Genomic DNA, 25,110 nt, shown 5'->3' with positions numbered 1-25,110 from the left:
AAGTATGTGATTGGTAAGTCTGGGAAAAAGAAGAAGTTTGCAGAGCTCAGCACCTCCCTCATCATTCTTCTCCCTGGGAAGGATCCTGATAAGGAGCACATGTTCTCTTCCACGTCCCCAGGGGCAGGCCCTGTCCCAGCCAGATGGGATGCACCCTCAGCCAGAACATGGCTCAAGCAAGTGAGGGCCCCAGGCTTCATCCCAGCCCCTTTGTAAAAGAGATTTTCACTATATCTTTAAATGGGCTATTTTCAACCTGTTCAGAACCCAGGTATATAAGAGGGCTGTTTTTATTTCAGATCATCTCAAAAACTTGGTCTATCTTTAAGAAAAAGTACTGTCACATCTCCACTGGCAGGCTAATTATAACACTAACAATTCTCCTTATCAGGGAATGCACTCACATCTAATTCCTCATTCTAGAGTTTAACTTAGTGCCTTCTTCTCCTTTGTGCTGCATGAAAAACAAAACGAAACCCATTCTTGTGTAAATGCGCCTGTATGTAGATGTGACATATGTGTACAACCGTACACGCATACACAAATATTACACAATGTACATCAAAGAATTTGAGGAGTCAATGTTCTGTGTCCATATAAAAGACTTGGGAGCTATCAGACTTTCTGTTCTAATATCAACCGTGTTAGACTTCTCCAATTAGTTTCCAAACTCTAATCATTTCTGAGACTTTGTCAAAACCATTCGCGCATGTTTGTGTTTAAGCATGATACCCCACACATAATAGGCCTCAGTAAATATACGTTAAAAAAGGAAAAAAAGATCCCTCAACCTGAAACCTGAATAGGACAGCTCTCTGCTGAGAATAATATCTTACACACACTCCTTCCTTAAAATATCTAAAGCAAATTCTCATTTTACTTGAATATTTCGTTTGCCTTCCTGACTTCACTCTTTTTGTTAATGAGGTGCTGAATCTCCCAGGCTGAGAAAACTGACTTCATTTTTAACTTTCCCCCCAATTAACATCATTTAGGTCCCACTGATTTCTCCTTAGAAGTTTCTCCCCTTTCTTCCAATCACCTTCAAGTCCTCATCACCTCACACCAAAAAGCTGCAAGTGCCAAGTCTTAATCCCCACATATAATTTTTTCTCACTACCAACTATTGTATAAATTGTACCAAAGTATTATCTAAATTATTGCCAGGAAAATTTCAAAGCCCCACATTTACTAGTAAAATGCCTAGATTCCAGCATCCAACACCAGATTGCAGCTTGGCCTCTCCCAGGCAGCTCCAAGCCCATCACAAGTGGCAACCATCTGCAGATTACTTTGTAGCTCACACCAAGTGATCCAGGGCAAGGCACAGGCAGCAGATTGCCTTGGCCTACATCTCCAAAGAGGCCCCAGAACCGACACACCAGGTGGCCAACTTCAGACCACACCAGAGCACCACCCAATCACCTCTACAATGACATACTCAAAGGGCAGATTCAGCAAGCACCATAGCCCTGCTAAAGTGAATCCTGCTCCATAAGGTCAGCCCTACACAATAGCTCCTCCACGGTAGTCAGGGCCAGTCCTGACAATCAATCAGCCTGAGGGTCAATTCCTCCCACTGATGTGCCAATAGCAATCAAGGTTCAACTACAACAAGGGACACACCTAAAACACCTAACTCAGGTGATCAGGGAGACTGTGCCATGAGGCCCCACAGAACACCTTCTACATAAGGCCAACCTTTCAAAATTGGGAGATATAACAGCTCTACTAATACGCAGAAACAAACACAGGGAGGCAGCTAAAATGGGAACACAAAGAAACATGTCCCAAATGAAAGATCAGGGAAAAACACCAGAAAAAGAACTAAACAAAATGGAAATAAGCAATCTACAGAATTCAAAACACTCATATCAGTGATAGCCTCATCAAATAGATAGAAAGCATAAAAAAAGGAGATAGAGACCATAAAAATATACCAGTCAGAAATGAAGAATAAAATAACTGAAATGAAGCATACATTAGGGAATCAGCAGTAGACTAAATGAAGTAGAGGACTGAGTCAACAATTTGGAAGATAAGGTAACAAAAACACAATCCAAACAGCAATAAGAAAAAAAAATGAGGATTAAGGGCCCTCTGGAAAATATCAGGTATACCAACATTTGTATCATAGAGGTACCAAAAGAAGAAGAGAGACGGCAAGAAATTGAAAACCTATTTGAAGAAATAATGACTGAAAACTTCCCTAACCTGGTGAAGGAAATAGACATACAAATCCAGGAAGTGCAGAGAGTCCCAAACAAGATGAACCCAAAGAAGCCCACACCAAGACACATCATAATTAAAATGCCAAAGGTTAAAGACAAAAAGAGAATCTTAACACGTTGTGCACCAGTAGTTTTATTGCTAGCTTTATCCAGTGGCCAAATAAGTTTCTATTGAATGAGTACCAAAAAAACATTTTACAAAGTAGCATACTTTAAAAGATATTAGCTTGTAAGAACATGTAATAAATAACTTCAAAATGCAATGGGTATTTAATTTTAAAGCATACCTTTAACATTTATGTAAAACACTATAATATGAAAACACGAGAATGCTCGTGATCTGCCCGCAATGTGCTAAAAGCAGAAAGAGAACAGCAGTTACCTACAAGGGAGTTCCCATAAGACTGTCACAACTTTGCAGGCCAGAAGGGACTGACACTAAATATTCAAAGTGATGAAAAGCAAGGACCTATAACCAAGATTTCTCTATCCAACAAGACTATCATTTAGAATTGAGGGAGAGAGACAGAGCTTCCCAGACAAGAAAAAGATAAAGGACTTCAGCACCACCAGACCTGTATCATAAGAAATGTTAAAGGGACTTCTTTGAGAAGAAAAAAACTTAAAATATAAAATATGAATAAAATGACAATAACTACTTACCTAGCAATAATTATTTTAAATGTAAGTAAATACTCCAAACAAAATACTAGTACACAGGATGGCTGAATGGATAAGAAAATAAGACCCTTACATATGCTGTCTACATGAGACTCACTTCAGATCAAAAGACAACACAGACTGAAAGAGTTAGAAAAAATATTTCATGAAAATGGAAACAACAGAAAACAGAAATCTAGGATATTAATATCTATACCAGAAACAAATAGACTCTAAAACAAAGGCTATAAAAGAGATAACAAGGACCCAGCAATTCTGCTTCTGGGTATTTATCCAAAAAAAAGCCAAAATACAAATTCAAAAAGATATGCATTCATATGTCCCTTGCAGCATTAATTATAACAGCCAAGATATGGAATCATCCTACCTGTCCATCCATGCATGAATGGATAAAGAAGAAATAGTGCATATATACAATGCAGTGTGACTCAGCCATACAAAAGAATGAAATCTTGCCATCTGTAATATGGATGGACCTAAAGGGTATTGTGCTGAGTGAAATAAGTCAGAAAGAGAAATAGAAATATCTATAATTTTACTTATATGAGGAGTCTAAAAACCAAAATAAGTGAAAAAACAAATAGAAACAAACTCATAGTTACAGAGAACATTCTGATGGTTTGCAGATTGGAGGGGTGTTGGGAAATGGGCACAAAGGGGAAAGGGATTAAGAAGTACAAATTGTTAGTTACAAAACAGTCATGGGGTGTAAAAGTATGGCATAGGTAATTTAGCAATAATACTGTATTAACTGTGTATGGTGTCAGATGGTACTAGATTTATCAAGGTGCAAACTTCATAAGTTATATAAATGTCTGAGCACTATGTTGTACATCTGACACTAATAGAATATTTACAATATTGTATGTCAACTGTAATTAAAAAATACATTTTAAAGAGTTTTACTGATTTTTTTTTAGAGGGAGAGAAAGGGAAGAGAAAGAGAGAGAAACATCAATGTGAGAATAAAACATTGGTAGGCTGACTCTTGCATGCCCCCCCCCCGACCATGGATCGAGCCTACAACCCAGGCATGTGCCCTGGAATTGAACCAGCAACCTTTTGGTGTACAGGATGATGCCCAACCAATAGCCACATCAGCCAGGGCAAAAAATTTAAAAATATATATATATTTTTTTTTTAAATAAACAATAAAATGTCTATGTTCTACACTTAATTACCTTTGTGATTTTGGTCACAATACTTTTATGTCAGTACTCATCTGTAAAAATGAGAGTAAAAGTATGTAATTCATAGGATTGTTGTAAAAATTAAATGGCCTATTCCAAAATGCTCAGAACACTGCTTGGCACATAGTAAGTGTTCAATAAATGTTAAGTATTAATATTACTATGTTATTTCTCTGATAGTTTCCCTGGCTTATCATTACTTCAGGATAAAATAGATTCAGAAAATTGAGATATATTTTTCATGTTAGATCTAAACACTGCTTGAAAGACCATTAATCAAATTATCTCACTTTACCAGTAAAAAAGTGAAACTCAAAGAATAGGTAACTTAAGTAAATCAAAACTTAACTTTCATATTTAAGGACCTCTGCACTGTCCCTAATTTCTTTTCAGCACCATCTCTCATATTAGCCTATCAAAACATTCTAATGCACTCACCAGGCCCGGCTAAATCATGCCTGCCTTCACAGCTCTGCTCTACTGTATCACCCAGGGGAAAAGAACTGCTGCTTTCTCTTCATCTATGCAGATTCAACCCAGCCCCCATGGCCTCTCTCAAGCCCCATCTTTTCTAAAAAATCTTCCCAGCTAGCTTGTCCAGAATACAGCCCTCCTGGTCTGATCTTCCTAGTTCTCACTGTCATGCACTGTTTGCATGAAAGTTATAAAAATCTCTATGGAAGAAAAGTTACACACTTATGGCCTGTCCTTGGAGAGATTTTAAGCTCTTTGGGGCAGACATGTGGCATCTTAACTGTAGTTTTCCCAGTCTTTGGGAGGAAAAAAAATCAATGATTATTTTTAGAAGTGGGAATTCTTGGAAGGGAGTGCTCTCACAGTCTGACACTGTGGTCCATGCTTTGGGATCCTCCTATCTCCTTCACACCTTCAGTCACCTATGCTCAAAACTGAGGACATGCTGTTTGGTATCTTTCTAAGTCTGCTGTAGAATGATACACAGATATCTCCCAGGGAGACTAGATGTCCCCAGGGCATTTCCAAGACCTCGCTGTGGAACAGTAAGAGAACAAAAGTGCTCAGCAGTACAATCAACACTGCTAGGACCTGAGTGACTGCAGTACAAAGCTCCCATATATCACAGCAATTTTTAGATGATCTAATTAAGACCAAAGCACCCCAGGCCCACAGATTGTGGGAATGATGTGACTGAGGCAATGTGGCTTTAACCCAAGGCAAGGAAGGAAGGAAGGTAATGATGGTTGAACACTAAAGGTCTGGAGTCAGAAAGCACCGTGTTGAATTCCGGTTGGTTTCAAGCTGATACGCTCTTTGGCATCCTGCAAGCAAATGATGGAAATCCAGGCTCACAGAGTTTATCTGTAAATTAGGGATAATAATGGGAATTAAGTGAGGGAAGGCTTGCCCTATCTAATAACATTTCAATAAATGAAAAATTAGCTGATGTTATCATCATCATCACCAACATCCTCTAGCTAGAGCTATAGAAGAAGGAAGTCAGTTTCAGATTCCTTCCATGACCCAGCTCCCCTCAGGGGCCTCTCTCCCCACTCTACCCCCACCCCACGTTGTGTTTCTAATGCGGTTAGAAGAGACCTTAAGCTCCATGTCCAGGGCCTGAAGTCCAGGATGATGTCACAACCCAAGCGCCATTACACAACCCAGAGACTGGGATTCTCTCCCAAGAATCGTCTGATTGCTCTAATACAAAAAGGCAGATCACACAAGCAATTTCCTTTATCAGGTATAAATTGTCAGCATGCAACAATCTGGCCACAAGAATGAAATCAAATAAGCATTTTCAAGATCTGCTAAAGAAGTAGCTCCAACAACATTTCCAAATCCCAAGCCAAAGGAAAAAGAATGACCTTCATCAGAAATGACAGGAGCCAGCTGCTCCAGGAAAGATGTGAGTCTGGTGAAAAGTGGACCTTAAAAAGTACACCACACGCCAAAGGGTTTACCAAGGTTGTAAACACCATCAGAGAAGGGGACACATCTTCTCTCAAAACCAATTAAAAATTAATTGTGACACATACTGAACTTATGAACACGGCCAAATTCTTTGTCCTCACTTTATCTCCTCTGGGCAGAGGAACTCTTTGATGTCTTTTATTTTAGTTGCAAACCCATTTTCATAGTCCAAGAGTTTTTATCAAGCTATTTGAAGAAAAAATGAAAAGGTGTTGGGGGGTGGTGGTTATTCTTACTTATTAAGAAAGAACAAATAGTTGTACACTTAAAAATTCTTCTCATTTTTTTCAATCTGGCTTTTTCATAAATATTTGTTGCAATTGCACAATGTTTATGTTCAAGAGTCACTTAGGAAAGAACAGCACATTCTTTACTGTTCCAGAACATGAAATCAGGTAAGAGATCTTTCAGGAAAATAAAAAAAAAAAAAGCCTGAAGAAAAATGTTATTTAAACAAAAACAAAAACACATCCGAGTTTTCCTTTTTTGCTACATTTTAATATAATCAAATAATCAATAACAGAATAACAAGTAGAAGAGAATTATTTTTGTAAGTGAGGCCCAAATGCCAAAATTTTAGCATTCCAATCTTAGTTTTAAAAGCACTTCTACTGGCTGTACTTATCATCATTGCAAGTTTTGCAGAGTCGAGAGCTATATTAGGCATTCTAAAAATTAGTATTTCTCACACATCTCACAATTTGTTGATAGATAATACTTTTAAAGGCTAATTTAACTTCAGTCTGGAATTTAAAGCCAGGAAAATCAGCATCTATCTCCAGGGCCAAAGGCTGGGGGAAATATGACAGATAAGAAATGTGGAGAGCATTTTTAAAGACTTTCACTGTAACATTACTTGTGGTAATTATATTTTCCAAATATAAGACACTCCGGCTCATGGTTTAACAAAAGTATGAGACACTGAGATAGTCCACAAGGCCACTGCCTGGATTAGTGTCCTGTCGCTGCTATAACACATTGCCACAAACTTGGTGCTTAAAACAATATGACTTTGTTATGCTACAGTTTTAGGAGATACCAAGTCACACAGGGCTAAAGTCAAGGTGTCAGCAGGGCTGTATTTCTTTCAGAAGATCTAGGAGTGATCTGTTTCCTTGACTTTTTCAACCCACAGAGGCTGCCTTGCATTTCCTGGCTCATGGACCTTTTCCTCCATCTTCAAAAACCAGCAACATCCACCCATCTTTCTTTCACCTACCTCTTCCATTTATAAGTGCTGCCCCTTTGGATAATCCAGGATAATCTATTTTAAGATCAATTGATTAGCAACCTTAATTCCATTGCAAACTTAATTCCTCTTTGTCATGTAACATAACATATTCTCAGGTTCCAGGGATTCCGAAGTGGACATCTTTGGAGCCATTATTCTGCCTACTGCAGCCACCAGTTCCTATGCAATGTGCTGGGAAGTCCTCACATCTGTGGCACTACTGTACCTATGTGCCACCCTAGCATCCTCCCACACTCCGTGCCAATTTTCCCTCAGGTGAACCATCCCACACTCCACACTTAGTTCCTGTAAGTCAAGGGTGAAATATCCAATCAGAACACTGCATTCCTGACCACAGTGAATAGTTCAAGGATAAGCTTATGATTCAAGCTAGGTAGCCAATTAAAGCCCTCCCAGGAACTTTCCTGGAGCTGTCAAAAAATAAGTGTTCTGTCTAGTGGGATGAAAGGTAGAATGATAGCCTAGAGATACTGTTGATAGTATTTGGCATTATTTTGGGGGTGAGGTGGGGGGGGGGGGAGAGCGGCACAGACACTGAAATCTTAGAGAGGTAAAGCAAACACATAGGAAAAATGAGAAAGGAGGGAAGGAGGGAGGGAAGGAGGGAGGGATCAAGGAGGGGGTAAAGGAGGGGGAGAGAGAGATTAAAAGATTAAGAGAGAGATTCCTGATATTATTCTGAGCTCTCAGATCCAGCTATACCTGACTTTGATTACCTGATCAATTTTTTTTCCTTAACCAGTGTCAACTTGGTTCCTGTTACTTGCATTCAAAGGAGTAATAATTGATATAAGAATTTTCTCTCAATGAAATGGAAAGAAGAAACTTCAATAAATGCAATGAGAAAAAGAGAAAGAATTGTGTCTGGTATACACAATTTAGGTGGGGTGGAATTATCTATACAATAAAAGCCTAAGCAAACATTAGTGTGCATCACTATGATGCACACTGACCACCAGGGGGCAGATGCTCAATGCAGGAGCTGCCCCCTGGTGGTCAATGTGCTCCCACAGGGGGAGCGCCGCTCAGCCAGAAGCCAGGCTCACAGCTGGCGAGCACAGCAGCAGTGGCGGAAGCCTCTCCCACCTCCGCAGCAGCACTAAGGAGCAGCAAGCCAAGCAGTAAGGAGCAGCAAGCAGGCAGGTGGTAAAGAGCGAGGGGTCCAGGACTGTGAGAGGGATGTCTGCCTGCTGGCAGTCAGACATCCCCCAAGGGTCCCGGACTGTGAGAGGGCGCAGGCCCGGCTGAGGGACAGACATGCACATGCACACACACACACACACACACACACACTCACACTCACACTACACAAATTTCATGCACCAAGCCTCTAGTTTGAAATAGCTGTTTTTGTACCACTCCTTACTCAACTCCCTCCCTCTACTCACAGTGGTTCTCAACCTTCCTAATGCCGTGACCCTTTAATACAAGTTCCTCATGTTGTGGTGACCCCCAACCATAAAATTATTTTCATTGCTACTTCATATCTGTAATTTTGCTACTGTTATGAATCGTAATGTAAATATCTGATATGCAGGATGTATTTTCATTGTTCGCGACCCACAGGTTGAGAACCGCTACTGCTATATCCCCACGAATGAAAGCATCACCTCATTATCAACTTAAAGATAATACATGGAAATATAACTCTCAAAGAGTTGCCATATGGTGAGCTGAGTGGATGGATAGTTTACAAGTCTATGGCACAGAAAAGTAGTTTCTGGAAACTCATGGTGTCAAGTAGACCTGTCAAAAATGTAGGGGTTAGAATGAGGTGGCTCTCCTTGAATAAAAGTGTTTTTAAAAAAGCACAAGACTGCCCTAACCGGTTTGGCTCAGTGGATAGAGCGTCAGCCTGCAGACTGAAGGGTCCCAGGTTCGATTCCGGTCAAGGGCATGTACCTTGGTTGCAGGCACATCCCTGGCAGGGATTGTGCAGGAGGCAGCTGATCGATGTTTCTCTCTCATTGATGTTTCTAACTCTCTATCCCTCTCCCTTCCTCTCTGTAACAAATCAATAAAAATATATTTTTTAAAAAAGCACAAGACTAAGACATACTACTAATAACTATTATTATAGTTTGCTTTCCATGTACCAGAATTGTACGAATCCTTTACAACTGTATTAACTACGCAGCAGTAGTATGCGTATGTTACATACAAAAAAAAGTATGCTTTGAGAGGTTAAAGTCATCAGCAGGAAAGTGGAGGAGTCAGGGTTTTAAACCACATTGTGAACAGTCTTTGCCCTGACCATCTGATGGAGGAAAGGAGATGAATGTTAATAGGTACTCTACTGGATATACTGGTTAGATTTAAAATTGAGGAATGGACTCTACATGCAAACGAGAGTTTTTACATATAAAAGACACAGAATTCAAATCACATGAATAATAATTTCAATCATTCTTTTTATTTGTGTGCATATGTGCATATGAAAATATATATACTATATATGAAAATTGTAGGAAATGTAATTTAATATCTAAGACCACAATGTTTGAAGAGTCATAGATTTAATCCTATTTACTTTCTATAAGGTTTCCTAAATATTTTTTGTTTTATCAGTCACTTCAAGAATAAGATAGACTATTTCATGCTACTCACAATTTGTTCTAAATTCCAAAAAGATTCATCATGCTGAATTTGTGGCAATCATTTTTATAAACAGGAGACTGACATTTTACCACAAAATCTCTCCTAGGGATTTACAGTTAGTCAGCAAAGCCATGTAAACGTATTTGGGAAATTAGGGTGGATCAATTACATGTGGGAACAGAGATTCCAAAGCTAGAATCTCTTCCCACGCTTTCCTATCTATTCTAAAGAGTATACAACTCTCAAATTCTATCCCATGATGTGGATGAATCTTGTCAGAGTACAGATAAAGTAACAAATCTTTTTTATAATATAATTGTGCATATTTTGGTTACTTGATAACTAGAAAAAATGATTAATTCATTCCATCTTTCAGATATTATATAACCAAATGCTTAAAGATCATACTCAAATGTCAAGAAGAATGGAGGCAAAACAAATTTAGAATTAATATTTTTTTTAAATCAACACTTTCCTATATTGCTAGTGGGAGTTCAGGTCATGCAAACTTTTTCTAAAGCCATTTGTTAAAATGTGTCATGTTAACTTGGCTTTACTTGGTCATCAACTTCTAGGTCTCTCTCCTAAAGTAGTCATTTGAGAAGCAGAAAATTATGTATGTACCATACAGTGGGGCAACATTCATTATCATGAGAAAAACAAATAAATTAGGAAAACAATACATAAATTCATGTTTTTAGTATGATGGGGCTAAAATGATGTTTACAAGGAGTTTTTAATGATAGGGAAAATTATACTAAAATATTAAACAAAACAAAAATAGGTATACAAACACACAATCTGTGTATTAAAGGAAGACTGAATAACAATATGCTAAATTGTAACAATAGTTTCTTATTTGGGATGACTGTCAAAAATCTGGAAAATACAGAAAAATTAAAGAAGATGATTATAATGGGCACATGCAAACTTCTATAATCAGAGCAAAAACTGATGAATTAAAAGGATAATTCAGCATCCTATATAATAAAAGGGTAATGTGCAAATAGATTGAACAGCAGAACAACCAAAAAACCAATCAAAGCGTAATATGCTTATGATATGCTCGGGTTGCTCAACCACTCGCAATGACATGCACTGACCACCATGGGGCAGACAGTCAACCAGTCGCTATGATGTACACTGACCACCAGGGGACAGATGCTCTGACCAGTAGGTTAGCTTGTTGCTGGGTCCAGCTGATCGGGACTGAGCAAGATGGGCTGGACATGCCCTGGAGCCCTCCCGCAGTCCCTCCCTGGCCTGATCTTGCACCGGTGGGCTCCCTCAGCCTGGCCTGTGCCCTCTTGCAATCCGGGACCCCTCGGGAGATGTCGAAGAGCCAGTTTCAACCCAATTCCGCAGGCCACTCCCCGTGGGAGGGTGCCAGATTCAGGGCTCATGGATGGCGAGCGCTGCTGCAGCAGTGCAAGCCTCTCCTGATAGGGACTGATTGGGTGCAAGCGCATGGCAGGCACAGTGGGGACAGGATGAGCAGGAGCTGCAGGCCGCCCAGAGGGAACCCACCCATGCATGAATTCATGCACCGTGCCTCTAGTTTTATAATAATAGAAATAGCACAGCTTAGGAGTAAAAGCTGAACTCTATTAGAGGAACACTAGAGGGAGGGTTCCTAAAATTCTAATAGCAAGCCTCTTTGAGGAAGCATTAGATTTTCATGTAAGTCATCATTGTCAATATGGTATAACCAGTCAAAGTGGTATAACCAAACTCCTCGTATTTAAATCATTCATGATTTTACCAGACAATTTGGGATTGTCCCTAATTGATTTCCAAGGTAATTTGGGTTGGCTACCCACAAGTAAAGACTTTTTACAGATAATCATTTTGGAAGCAGAGGTGACCTTGGGGATTTCTTAACATTTCTGAGCAATATCCTGATTATTTGGTAAAATGACTAGGGCAAAAAGTGAAAACATGTGGAAGAAATACTTCAGATAAACAGCAATAATAAGTCACTGGTGATAGATAACATGCTATATATACTAATATCTTCATCTAAGAATCTTAAAGCAGTAACATTAACCATTATGATGCTCATTGGAGGGGTGGAAGCTAAATTAATCAAGTGAATTGCATGATCTTTAGCTACAAGGAAGAACAATGGCTTGGGTAGCTAAAAGTTTAAATTTTACAAAGGATAAGTGTATCCCCTCTTTAAACCACACCTTTTAGTGCTGCTGCTCACAAACTGGATTGATAGATTTTAATCTTAGTTTATTTTATTTCCTCTAATGCCAGCAACAGGGCAAATGATCCCAAGTAGACCTTAGTGCAAAATTAGTGGGCATTCAAAACCTGCACATAATTCAGTTCAATTTGCCGAATACCTATGAAGCACAAAAAGTGCCTAAAAACCAGTAAGCCTCAGTCCCTGAACTTTGTGGGGTATAAAGAGAGGTCACAAGAAGCCTTGACAACACTGAGTTGTATAACCATGGTCACCATCCTCATTTTCTAATTAAACCTGAAGAGGGACACAGAAAAAGCACACTTAAAGAAGTTTCAGAACACAGGTACATTCCAATGTGACAATACCCTGCTTTCTAGATCCAGTCATTGAACAATAAATATTTGGGGAACCACAAGGTACCAAGCCCTGTGTTACAGGGACACAGCAGTCATTGAGACAAAGTCTTTACTCTCATGAGGTCTACAGTAGAGGAAATGCTTACTATATGCCAAGGATGAGGTGAAGTGACTCACACTAATCCTTGAAAACCAAATGAATACCTGAACATGATTAAAATTTATTTCTCAGTAAATTTATTTTGAAGTACATGATTAGCAACTTTATTTTGGTAAGAATGACATGCAATTGAATTTGAAGCTGGGAAGCAGAAAGAGGACACAGAAAGATGAACATGCCCCGTTCCAAGAGATGGGGTGGAGGGAGGGAGACAGCTTAACACCAAAGCCTCACAATGATTTTTCCTCTAAAGATGCTCAGGTCAGCTTAAAGGATCACTTATGAAACAAAAGACTCAGAATTCTTTTTCAGATGCTCCAGTTTCTACAGAACTATGTTTATTTTCTAAGCCACATGTGTCAGAGTCAGCCTCCCTGCCCACAATTACCCTAGGCCTCCTACCAAGGCCATATTCTGCGTCAGAAATGAAAGAACACCCTGAGATGCCACAGAAGTATGTTAGTGACCTCATGAAACACACTTACACACATATACACAATGCATACACATTCACATATGCATGTATGAATGTATATGAGTATATATAGGTGTATTTGAGTACATATGGGTGCAAATAGATAGGTAGGTAGGTAGGTAGGTAGGTAGATAGGTAGGTATTTCTTCTATGGTTGACAAAGAAGCAGAGAACGTGAGTCACAGTTCAAAACCTATTTGCCCATTTTCTCTAGAGTGAAACATACTTGCCCACATAAAAAGAGGCATTTTTCTACTGAGTGGAGAGAAATGGAAAGAAGCAATATCCCCTATGACACACTACATAGGTGATATATCTATACATATTCTAACCTGCCCCCATGAAAAACTGCCTTCTTTCTGCCTAAATAAGCACCTTTCTAGTCTCCAGCCTTGAAGCATATCAGGTATATATATTTTTTTTAAAAAAATTGGTTTCCTAAGCCAGATAGTTAAGAGTACATATTGTAGGATTCCATTTATAAAAGCACACACAATAAAACCTGGCAAAATAACTCGATCCTGTTGGAAGTCAAGACAGTGGTTACCCTTCACACAGGGATAGTGCTATGAATGTGGCACAAGCACTAGGAATGTTCTTCTTATTGGTCCAGGTGTATGGGAGTGTTACCTTCATGAAGAATCAGCAAAATATACATTTATGTGCACTATCCTGCATGCATATTATACTTCAATAGAAAATGTTTTTAAAATTTAGCTTCCTGATAATTTACAGCTTGTCATTAATTTACATTGCTCTCTTCCTGAGACATTAAATTATCCAGAAATTATTCAGAGCCATGGTATTTTCTCTAGCCAATTTGTAGAGCAGCAAATATAAACTGATTAATTCTACAAACCTTGTGAGTCTTTCCTAGTTGTATAACTGATCAAATAGCACCTCTGGACATTTTTATAAGATCACTTTTAAATCATTTACTGGAAAAAAGTAAATTATATGTAGAGGTGTGCATTTTACCAAACCTCTATATTAGCAACTGCTTTATGCATGGAAACAGGGGAGAATAATCTCATTATTGTACAAAACATTTTTTTTAAATAGACTTTTAAATCCGTCTTAAGAGCTACATAAATGATTATAACCCCAAACCAAATGATAGCTACACTTTTGTTATCACAAGACCTGAGTCCAAATTTCTTTTTATCTTCACTGAACTTGAAAATGGTAATAATAAAAGAAATCCTAAAAAACTGAGGAACTTGGAAGCAAGTAAATCTCTAGCAACACAGCCCAAGAGCGACCCTCCTCTCTTTTAACTGGATACTCATCTCCTTCCTACCAAAATTAAACACACCTGTACTACTTTCGTCCCTGCAGGCAAGGGCTACCAAAGTAATTTATATTAACAAAAGGACTGGCCCAAAGCCTAACCCAAGTGTCTTACATCACAGCATGTTGATTCTATCTGAAAATTTAATGAAAGTCATATACTTTTTTCCTTCAGTAGAATGGATCATCTTAAAAGAGCTTTTTAATTTACATAGTAAAAAGTTGGGATGTTTCAGTAATCAAATGTTTAAGTAATAAAAGTAAAACAGCTTTCTTTTCCCTACTTTAGGATTGGTTTTTTTAAAAATCCTTCTTTAAAAAGATATATATTGATGGCTGAGTGCTTTGAACCACAAATGACAGATGTCCCTTCATAGACACTATATTTTAAATGCAGTTCTCAGTCATTCTCCTCTCCTCTGTCCTGCTCTTCCTATGGATGTTAAGCTTGGGGAAGAGTTCCAACAATGCTAAGTGCTCAGTAAGAAGGCTGAAGGTTTCAAGAACCCTGAGTCCCGGAAGAAAGATGGCTGCCGACGGGAAGGCAGACTGCAGGACAGTGTGAGAGTGAGAGAAGAAAAGGAGAGTGTGTGGACATACTGAGAGTATAAATTTGTGGGTGAACAATAGCTATACTCCAGGGGACTGCTGGAGACTGCCGGATCGGGCTCCCCTAATCGGGCAGCCTCCACTGCTGCTGAAATCTCTCCCAGAGCTGCCGGCTCTGCTGTGGAGACTGCGCCATCTTGAGTGGCTGTTATCAGAAGCGTATACATCCAGAGACCCTGCAACCATGGCACCCAGGGACCAGCTACGAACCCAGGAACACCGGATCTCAAGCAGTGCGAATACGTGGGCTCAGAAGAGCCCTGCTCCTCCTCACGGAAAGGAGAGAGAGAACTACATAACCAGACACCTGGAGAAGAGAGATCATGGGGAGACAAAGGAAACAGCCCGCATATGAAAGAAAAACAGACATCACCAGAAAAGGAAGTAAATGAAGTGGAGGCAAGCAACCTGTCAGAGAAAGAATTCAGAGAAATGGTCATAAGGTGGATGAAAAGAATGGAAGACAAATTCAACAATATGTGTAAGAACCAAGAGGAAATGAAGAAGAACCAAGAAGAAATGAAAAATGACAACACTGTTATAAAGAACTCAATAGAAAGCATCAACAGTAGACTAGAAGAAGTAGAGGACCACACCAGTGAGCTAGAAGACAAGGTAGAAACAAATACCCAAGCAGAGCAGCTTTCAGAAAAAAAAAATTAAAAAGCAGGAGGAGAGCCTAAGAGAACTTTGGGACAACATGAAATAAAACAACACCCGCTTAATAAGGATGCCAGAAGGAGAGGAAACTGAGCAAGGAATAGAAAACCTGTTTGAAGAAATAATAACAGAAAACTTCCCTGATATAGGGAAGAAAAAACTCACACAAATTCAAGAAGCTCACAGAGTCCCAAACAAAATGAACCCCAAAAGACCAACACCAAGGCACATTATAATTAAATTGGCAAACACCAACGACAAAGTAAGAATCTTAAAAGCGGACAGGGAGAGACAGAAAGTTACCTACAAAGGTTCCCCTATCAGACTAGTGACTGATTTCTCAACAGAAACACATCAGGCAAGAAGGGAATGGAATGAAATACACAAAGTCATGGAAAGGAAGGGTCTGAATTTAAGAATACTGTAGCCAGCAAGGCTATCAATCAAAATTGAGGGTGAAATCAGGAGCTTCACAGACAAAAAAGGACTAAGGGAGTTTATTACCACCAAACCAGCAATGCAAGAAATGCTAAAGGGATGCTGTAAAAAGAAAAAAATAGGAAATGAAGAAGGAACACAGGGGTAAAGAATAAAAATGGCGACAAACAAGTATCTATCAGTAATAACTTTAAATGTTAATGGATTAAATGCCCCAATCAAAAGACATAGGGTAACTGAGTGGATAAGAAAACATGACCCATATATCTGCTGTCTACAGGAAACCCACCTCAGAAAAAAAGACACACACAAACTGATGGTGAAGGGATGGAAAAAGGTTTTTCAGGCGAATGGAAATGAAAAAAAAGCTGGGGTAGCAACACTTATATCTGACAAATTAGATCTCAAAGTAAGGATATAAAAAGAGATAAGGAAGGCCAGTTCATAATTCTAAAGGGAGCAATCCAACAAGAAGAAATAACTCTGGTAAACATATACGCACCCTATATAGGAGCACCAAAATACATAAAAAAAACTTCTAGAGGATATCAAGGGAGAGATTGACAGCAATACAATCATAGTAGGGGACTTTAATACCCCACTATCACCATTGGACAAATTCTCTAAACAAAAAATCAGCAAAGAAACATCAATCCTAAATGACTCACTAGATCAGATGGAATTAATTGACATCTTCAGAACATTTCATCCCAAAGACACAGAATATACATTCTTCTCAAGTGCACATGGGTCATTTTCAAAGATAGGCCATATTTTGGGTCACAGGCAAAGTCTCTTCAAATTCAAGATGATGGAAATCATATCAAGCATCTTCTCAGATCACAATGGCATAAAACTGGAAATCAACTACAATAAAAACAATCCAAAAAAATCAAACACATGAAGACTAAATAGCACACTAATAAACAATGACTGGATTACCAGAGAGATCAAAGAAAAAATAAAAAACATCATGGGAACAAACGACAATGAAAACACAACAAACCCAAACCTATGGGACACAGCAAAAGTGCTCTTGAGAGGGAAGTTCATAGCTCTACAAGCCTACTGCAAAAAGCAAGAAACAATGAGAATAAATTACCTAACCCTACAACTCAAAGAGTTAGAAAGAGAACAAGAAGAAAAGCCCAGTGTAAGCAAGAAGGAAGGAAATAATAAAGATCAGAGTAGAGATAAACTACATAGAGACCAAAAAAACAATACAAAAGATCAACAAAACCAAGAGCTGGTTCTTTGAAAGGATAAACAAGGTTGATGAACCTCTAGCCAGGCTCACCAAGAAGCAAAGAGAGAGGACCCAAATAAACAAAATTAGAAATGAAAGAGGAGAAATAACAACAGACCCCACAGAAATAAAAATGATTGTTAAAAAATACTATGATCAACTCTATTCCAACAAACTGGACAACCTGGAGGAAATGGACATATTCCTAGAAAAATACAATCTTCCAAAACTCAATCAGGAAGAATCTAAAAACCTCAATAGGCCAATAACTATGGAAGAAATTGAAGCAGTCATCAAAAAGCTTCCAGCAAACAAAAGCCCGGGGCCAGACGGCTTCACAGGGGAGTTTTACCAAATATTCAAGGAAGAACTAAAACCTATCCTCCTCAGACTATTCCAAAAAATTCAAGAGGAAGGAACACCTCCCAGCTCATTCTATGAAGCCAGCATCACCCTAATACCAAAACCAGATAAAGACAACACAATGAAAGAGAATTACAGGCCAATATCCCTCATGAACATAGATGCCAAAATCCTCAACAAAATTCTAGCAAGTTGGATCCAGCATTACATCAGAAAGATCATACACCATGACCAAGTAGGATTTATCCCAGGATGCAAGGATGGTACAATATACGCAAATCAATGTGTTTATGTGATGTATCACATAAACAAATTGAGAGATAAAAATCACATAGTCATATCAATTGATGCTGAAAAAGCATTTGACAAAATCCAACACCCATTTTTGATAAAAACTCTCAGCAAGGTGGGAATAGAAGGATCATACCTCAATATAATAAAAGCAATATATGACAAACCCACAGCCAACATCATACTCAATGGGCAAAAACTAAAACCATTTCCCCTAAGAACAGGAACAAGACAGGGATGCCCACTCTCACCACTCCTGTTCAACATAGTACTGGAGGTATTAGCCATTGCGATCAGACAAGAAGAAGAAATAAAAGGCATCCAAATTGGAAAAGAAGAAGTAAAAATGTCCTTATTCCCAGATGACATGATATTGTACATAAATAACCCTAAAGACTCCATCAAAAAACTATTAGACTTAATAAATGAATTTGGCAATGTAGCAGGATACAAAATTAATGCCAAGAAATCTATGGCATTTCTATACACCAATAGTGAACTTACAGAAAGAGAGACTAAAAAAGAAATCCCATTTACCATCACACCAAAAAAATTAAGATACCTACGAATAAACTTCACTAAAGAGGTAAAAGACCTCTACTCAGAAAACTACAGGACGTTGAAAAAAGAGATAGAGGAAGACATAAACAGATTGAAGAACATACTGTGTTCATGGATTGGTAGAATCAACATCATTAAAATGTCCATACTACCCAAAGCAATCTATAAATTCAACGCACTCCCCATTAAAATACTAACACATTTCACAGATCTAGAACGAACTCTCCAAAAATTCATCTGGAATAAAAAAAGACCCCGAATAGCTACAGCGATCCTGAGAAAGAACAAAATAGGTGGGATCTCAATACCAGATATCAAGCTGTATTACAAAGCCACTGTTCTCAAAACTGCCTGGTACTGGCACAAGAACAGACATATAGATCAATGGAATAGAATAGAGAGCCCAGAAATCGACCCGAACCAATATGCTCAATTAATATTTGACAAAGGAGGCATGAGCATACAATGGAGTCAAGACAGTCTCTTCAATAAGTGGTATTGGGAAAATTGGACAGATACATGCAAAAAAAATGAAACTAGACCACCAACTTACACCATACACAAAAATAAACTCAAAATGGATAAAGGACTTAAATGTAAGACGGGAAACCATAAAAATACTAGAGGAATCCAAAGGCAACAAAATCTCAGACATATGCCGAAGCAATTTCTTCCCCGATATAGCTCCTAGGGCATTGGAAACTAAAGAGAAAATAAACAAATGGGACTACATCAAAATAAAAAGCTTCTGCACAGCAAAAGAAACCATCAATAAAACAACAAGAAAGCCCACTGCATGGGAGAACATATTTGCCAATGTTATCACCAATAAGGGTTTAATCTCCAACATTTATAGGGAACTCATACAACTTAACAAAAGGAAGATAAATAATCCAATCAAAAAATGGGCAAAGGACCTAAATAGACACTTTTCAAAAGAGGACATTCAGAAAGCCAAGAGACATATAAAAACATGCTCAAAGTCAGTAATCATCGGAGAGATGCCAATCAATACAACAATGAGGTACCATCTCACACCTGTTAGAATGGCTATCATCAACAAATCAACAAAGGACAAGTGCTGGAGAGGATGTGGAGAAAAAGGAACACTCATGCACTGCTGGTGGGAATGCAGACTGGTGCAGCCACTATGGAAGATAGTATGGAGTTTCCTCAAAAAGTTAAAAATGGAACTCCCATTTGACCCACTTCTAGGAATATATCCCAAGAAACCAGAAACACCAATCAGAAAGGATATATGCATCCCTATGTTCATAGCAGCACAATTTACCATAACTAAGATTTGGAAACAGCCTAAGTGCCCATCAACAGATGAATGGATTAGAAAACTGTGGTACAGCCCTAATCGGTTTGGCTCAGCGGATAGAGCATCGGCCTGCAAACTGAAGGATCCCAGGTTCGATTCCGGTCAAGGGCATGTACCTTGGTTGCGGGCACATCCCAGTAGGGGGTGTGCAAGAGGCAGCTGATCGATGTTTCTCTCTCATTGATGTTTCTAACTCTCTATCCCTCTCCCTTCCTCTCTGTAAAAAATCAATAAAATATATTTAAGAAAAAAAAAAAGAAAACTGTGGTACATCTACACAATGGAATACTATGCTGCTATAAAAAAGAAGGAATTCTTACCATTTGCAACAGCATGGATGCAACTGGAGAGCATTATGCTAAGTGAAATAAGCCAGTCAATGAAAGAAAAATACCACATGATCTCACTCATTTATGGATAATAAAGACCATTATAAACTGATGAACAAAAATAGATACAGAGGCAGAGCAGCATAGAACAGACTGTCAAACTACAGCAGAGAGTGTAGCGGCGGGGTGGGTGAGAGGAGGTAAGAGATCAAACAAAGGAAGAGATCAAACAAAGGACTTGTATGCATGCATATAAGCATAACCAATGGACACAAGACACTGGGGGGTAGGGGAGCCGGGGGAAGGTCAAGGGGGGAAAAAGGGGGACATATGTACCACTCTTTGTAATATTTTAAGCAATAAAACAAAATTTTAAAAAAATATAAAATGAAGGCTGATATACAGCTACATATAGATATACAGCTACTATTGGGGCTGGATCTTGGGGTCCTCCCCATTAGTATACAAGTGTAGAAACCCTCCAGCTCTCCATTATGCACCACAGCAGGTAACTATGTAACCTGTCAAGCTTCATTTTCTCTAAGTCTAAAATAGGCACAATGGTGTCTATAATTTATAGTGTGGTTGGGAGAATTAGATGACATAATGTACACAACGCAATTAACACTGCCTGGCACATAGTACATGGTCAATGACTTGTAACTATGCTTCCAGTAATAAAACTTTTTGTCTAAAAGATAACTTTACAATATCACTTGACAAATACAGAATTTAAACGCACTAGCACTCTGCCAAAAAGAAAAATTATCTTTTAAAGTAACCCAAGTTAAATGTGCATAAAAAGGCTTTGAATGGAGCCTGGCTCCTTGCCAGATGACTTTCAGTCTCTGAATTCAGAACAAATATATTATTATAAACAGTTCCAAAAAGATCATGGACTTTGGAGTGACCTGTTCAAGTCACTTACACTCTCTGAGCCTCAGTCTCCTCACCCATAAAATGGGAATCATTCCCACATCATCAGGTAATACTGAGGTTTTAGATGTTATTTGCAAAAGACCTAATAGTATCTTGCACATTTGCAGGTAATCATTTTAAAGCAGATGGAATAAAAGAATTCACTGGAGAGTTTATTCAGAGCTGGAAAAAATTTTAAGAGAAAAATTTCCATCCTCGGTACTTCATTTTCCCCTTCTTTGTAGCATTCTTACACATTGCCTTCTACTCTAATCAGCTGTGCTCCTCCTAAGGCTACACAGGTTTATTTGATTTGATTTATCTCCGCATCTTCTTCCAGGCCTACATCACCCTCCAAGAACCTACCAGTGGCTTATCCAAAGACAGTAATAAAACGCTGGAAAAGTCCAACTGCAGGAGAATTTTCACCATAACTCAGCCTGAGGAAAGTGGGATTCTCCTCCGGAAAGAGGAAGAGAAGAACAGAAATGTTCCCAGACTATAAATCATTTTTAACTACAGGAGCAATTTCAGAGACAATATTTTTGCTTAGCTTACTTCATTTCCTACTTTCTACTAAGATAAGAATGACATCTGAGAACAAGGCTTACCTATTTGCACCATTTCTTCATTACCAGCCTGGAAAGGAGGGGGGGAAAGTAAGAAAAAGAAACAGTTACTGGGTTTCATCTTATCACCTCGTGCGTTTTATTTCTACCATTAGTGCCTTTTCAGGAGCTAGCTAATCAGGAGATGCCGGAGACCCGGATTGGTGCCTCCAGGCTGCAACTGGGTTTGTAGAAGGTTCTTGTGTCCTGAGCAAGAGCCAATTCAGTAACAATTTGGGGCAGGGAATTGTTTGCCCGTTTTAATTTTAACTGAACATTTATGAAATCAGCAAAGTTAAATAGTGACACTCAATGTTCTTTTCCGAAAACTCCAGATACTGGGTCAGGATTAGAAAAGAGAGTCTATATATTATACGTGTGTAAAGAAGCCTCAAGGGGGGCCTGGTGTATCAGATTTGAAGTCAAGAATGAACCATTTCATACTTTTTACCCTATGTTCAGACCAGGCAGACCAGAGAAGCTACAAAAACTCACAGTCGTGTTCTGCACCCCAAATCCCACCAGCCCCGTGAGGATGTGAATTAATACAAATGGCTTGGCTCGCCCCGCCTAGCCTTCTTAAGGACTCTTCTGAGAGCATCGGGCTTCACCTTGAGTCTCCAAAGGGTGGGGGCTGGGCCAAAAAGAAACAGAGCTGCACTCAGCTTTAAAGAGGAGGAGCTGCGCAGAGGGGGAGGGGAGAGCAGCGGCCGGCGCCTCCCGCCTCTGCCCAGGAAAATGCACGGCAGGAAGCGTCCCAGCCCCCCTTCGCAACTGTCAAACCCCAGCCCCGCCGCAGTCCTCCCAGGACACGTGTCTGCTGGATGGCTCCCTGTCCGGCCCTAGGACTTCCTGAAACCCCCGCTTCTGTCTGCCCGAAAAAGCTGTGAGTCAGTGAGAAGAGAAATCCCCGCGAACCCGACTCCGGTGGCAGCAACCAGAGCACTGGGATCCTGGACCCCGCGTGCAGAGCTTCATTCGAGCGCCCCGTCCGCCCTCCGGAAAGGGGAAACCCAGACGGCCCGGCGAGGATGCGAATGGGCTGCAGTTTGTAACCAAGAATTGTTACGAATGCCGCAAAGTGGGGAAGCCCCAGGTGTGACAAGCCTGGGCTCCCGGAGTGAGAGTCCTCGCCTCCCGTGCAATTCAACCCCCCACCCACCCACCCACCCGCAAAAGCCCCGCGCACTGCACCCAGCCCTCAAAACACCGTTCCTGAAGGCACCAGATAACAGGGAAGGGTGGGAGGGGAGGAGGAAAAAGGAGGGGAAAGAGGGGAGGAACTTTTTCGGGAAAAGGTTGGGTTTGAGTTTTTCATTATTTTCCACTTACTTGTCCATCAGCTGAAGTCCTAACCTGTACCAGAGCGGCTGCTATCAACCAAAGTGACAGGAGAACCATCACGAGTCGAGTTGACTTTTCAACTACTGGGCAAAGCAAATGCCCAGAGCATACACCCCCCAAAATAAGTTTCTTTAAAAAAAAAAAAAAATTAAGGGGGGGATAAAAAGCAGAATAGAAAAAATAAAAACCTGATCTTCTGTGCTTTGCTTCAATGAAAATGAAATCTGAGCTCTGAGACTGGCCCCCTGTGCTCTGCAGTCTTTCCACTTCACCTTCTCACCCCGTCCTCCCCAACAGAGCGCAGGAGCGAGAAGGTGCTGCGCGCCCGCACGGGCTGCGCCGCCGGGAGAGGGGGAAGGGACGGGGGCTGCCAACTAGCTCTGCCCGGCGCGGCTTTCTCTAGGCTTCCCTAGCACCATTGATCCCCACGGTCCGCGCCGAGAATGCTTGGGTCCCCCAAAGCACAGCAGGGGGAAGTACGAGCGAGAGAGACCAGCGAGCGGGAGCGGGAGAAAGAGGCAGGGAGAGGGCGACTCCGCCGCGCACACAGAGGTGGGGGCGGGAGGAGCCGGAGGGAGGAGGAGGCTGGCGGAGGAGGTGGGAGGAGTGGGCCGCTCGCCGGCTCCTGTTGCTCGCAAAGCGGTCGTCTGCTCGCTGCCCGGGACCCGCAAGGCGCTAATAAGGCGGCCGGAGCCCCCGGGCGGCCCCTCCCGCCCCGGCGCCCACGTCACGCGGGGCCCGAGCCCGCGCCCCCGCGCCCGAGGCGGCCGGCGCAGGAGGACGGGAGGAGCGGGGAGGACCGCGCCGGCGGCTGGCCCCAGGCAGGGTCAGGGTTTGCCACCGCGCCGGGGCTCCTGTGGCCCCGGCTCCACCCACCACCCCGGATCGTCTCCTTCCCCCGAAATGGATGAGGGGTGGCGGTAGCCCGGGGGAGCCTCGGTCCTGACTGGCGGGACAGGCACTGAGTTAATTATAGGAAGAGGGAGGGTCCACAGACGGGTCCTGGGCTTTAGGAAATGCGCCTCCTCCAACCTCCACTGTGCTCCCCGCCAGGGGAAAGCCTCTAAGGAGAGAACCCCTGGACCCTCCAGGTCTCAATAACGTGGTTATCTCCCCTCCAGACACCGGTCGCCTCCCTCATGTGGTGGGGGTGGTCCCCACCCCCTTTAAGTTCTTGTTTATGCTTTATTCGTTTATATTAAGTTTAAAAGATACCCTGTCTCTTCCTTGACTCACTGGCTGCTTCTGTTTATCACTGGAGTACACAGGCCACAGCGTCTCTTCCTCTCACCAAGATTAAGTTATCAAATGATTTCTGTCCAGTGTGGCCAGAGCTTCCAGGGAGTAGATGACACCATCCTGAGCTGAAGGGACAGGAGATGAGCTTGAGCAAAGCAAACCCAGGCCCACTTTCTTGGGGTGGACTCCCGAGGGTGCTTTCCAGGGGGCAGAGGGATGGAAGAGGATCAGACATATCTCCAACCTCCGCCGACAGGCTTCTAACAAAAACTCCCTCCCAAAAAGACCATGAAAGAGGAGTAAAGAGGCACAAATTTAAGCATAGTCGTTAGGACATCAACTGCAGAGTCTTGCAGGAGCCTGCCTGAAATGAAATGTGTAGAAGCTAACGTTTGTTTTACTAAGGGGTGCTTCCTTAAGTCATAGTTCCTTGTCTTCTTTTTTGTTTGTTTTGTTTTCTTTAAAGTGTAAGTTTGGAGGGTTTCCTATACTTTGATTCATTATTTAAGGACTAGTGGCCCGGTGCATGAAATTCATGCACAACAGTGGGGAGGGGGGAGTGGTCCCTCAGCTGGGCCTGCACCCTCTCCAATCTGGGACCCCTTGGGGAATGGGATGTCCAACCTTGTGGGATCTGGCCTAAACCAGCAGTTGGACATCCCTCTCACAATCTGGGACTGCTGGCTCCTAGCCACTCACCTGCCTGCCTGCTTGCCCCCAACTGCCCATCCCCTGCTGGCTTGATCGCCCCCAACTGCTCCCCTGCCACCCTGCTCACCCCCAACTGCCCCCCCTGC

At 41.0% G+C, this 25,110-nt stretch overlaps 1 protein-coding gene across 2 annotated transcripts in view; it reads right to left on the bottom strand.

The window, feature by feature from the left end:
* The window catches only part of ADAMTS3 (ADAM metallopeptidase with thrombospondin type 1 motif 3), a 251,866-nt gene extending 228,342 nt beyond the window's left edge, over positions 1 to 23,524 (bottom strand). The window contains exons 1-2 of one of the 2 annotated variants that reach the window (XM_070395237.1): positions 23,063 to 23,524; positions 21,734 to 21,761 (exon numbers count right to left, since the gene is read on the bottom strand). In XM_070395237.1, coding sequence (XP_070251338.1) covers positions 21,734 to 21,761; positions 23,063 to 23,131 — 97 coding nt within the window. In that variant the 5' untranslated portion in view covers positions 23,132 to 23,524. The remainder of the gene's footprint in view (positions 1 to 21,733; positions 21,762 to 23,062) is intronic. The other variant, XM_070395246.1, reaches the window with a different exon arrangement.
* Positions 23,525 to 25,110: the final 1,586 nt, after the last annotated feature.

Source organism: Myotis yumanensis, unplaced genomic scaffold (assembly GCF_028538775.1).
Source record: "Myotis yumanensis isolate MYYU_CA2020_CCGP unplaced genomic scaffold, mMyoYum1.0.hap1 SCAF_1, whole genome shotgun sequence".
In the NCBI taxonomy this organism is placed as follows: Eukaryota; Metazoa; Chordata; class Mammalia; order Chiroptera; family Vespertilionidae; genus Myotis; species Myotis yumanensis.
This window is presented reverse-complemented; position numbering and strand designations above follow the sequence as displayed.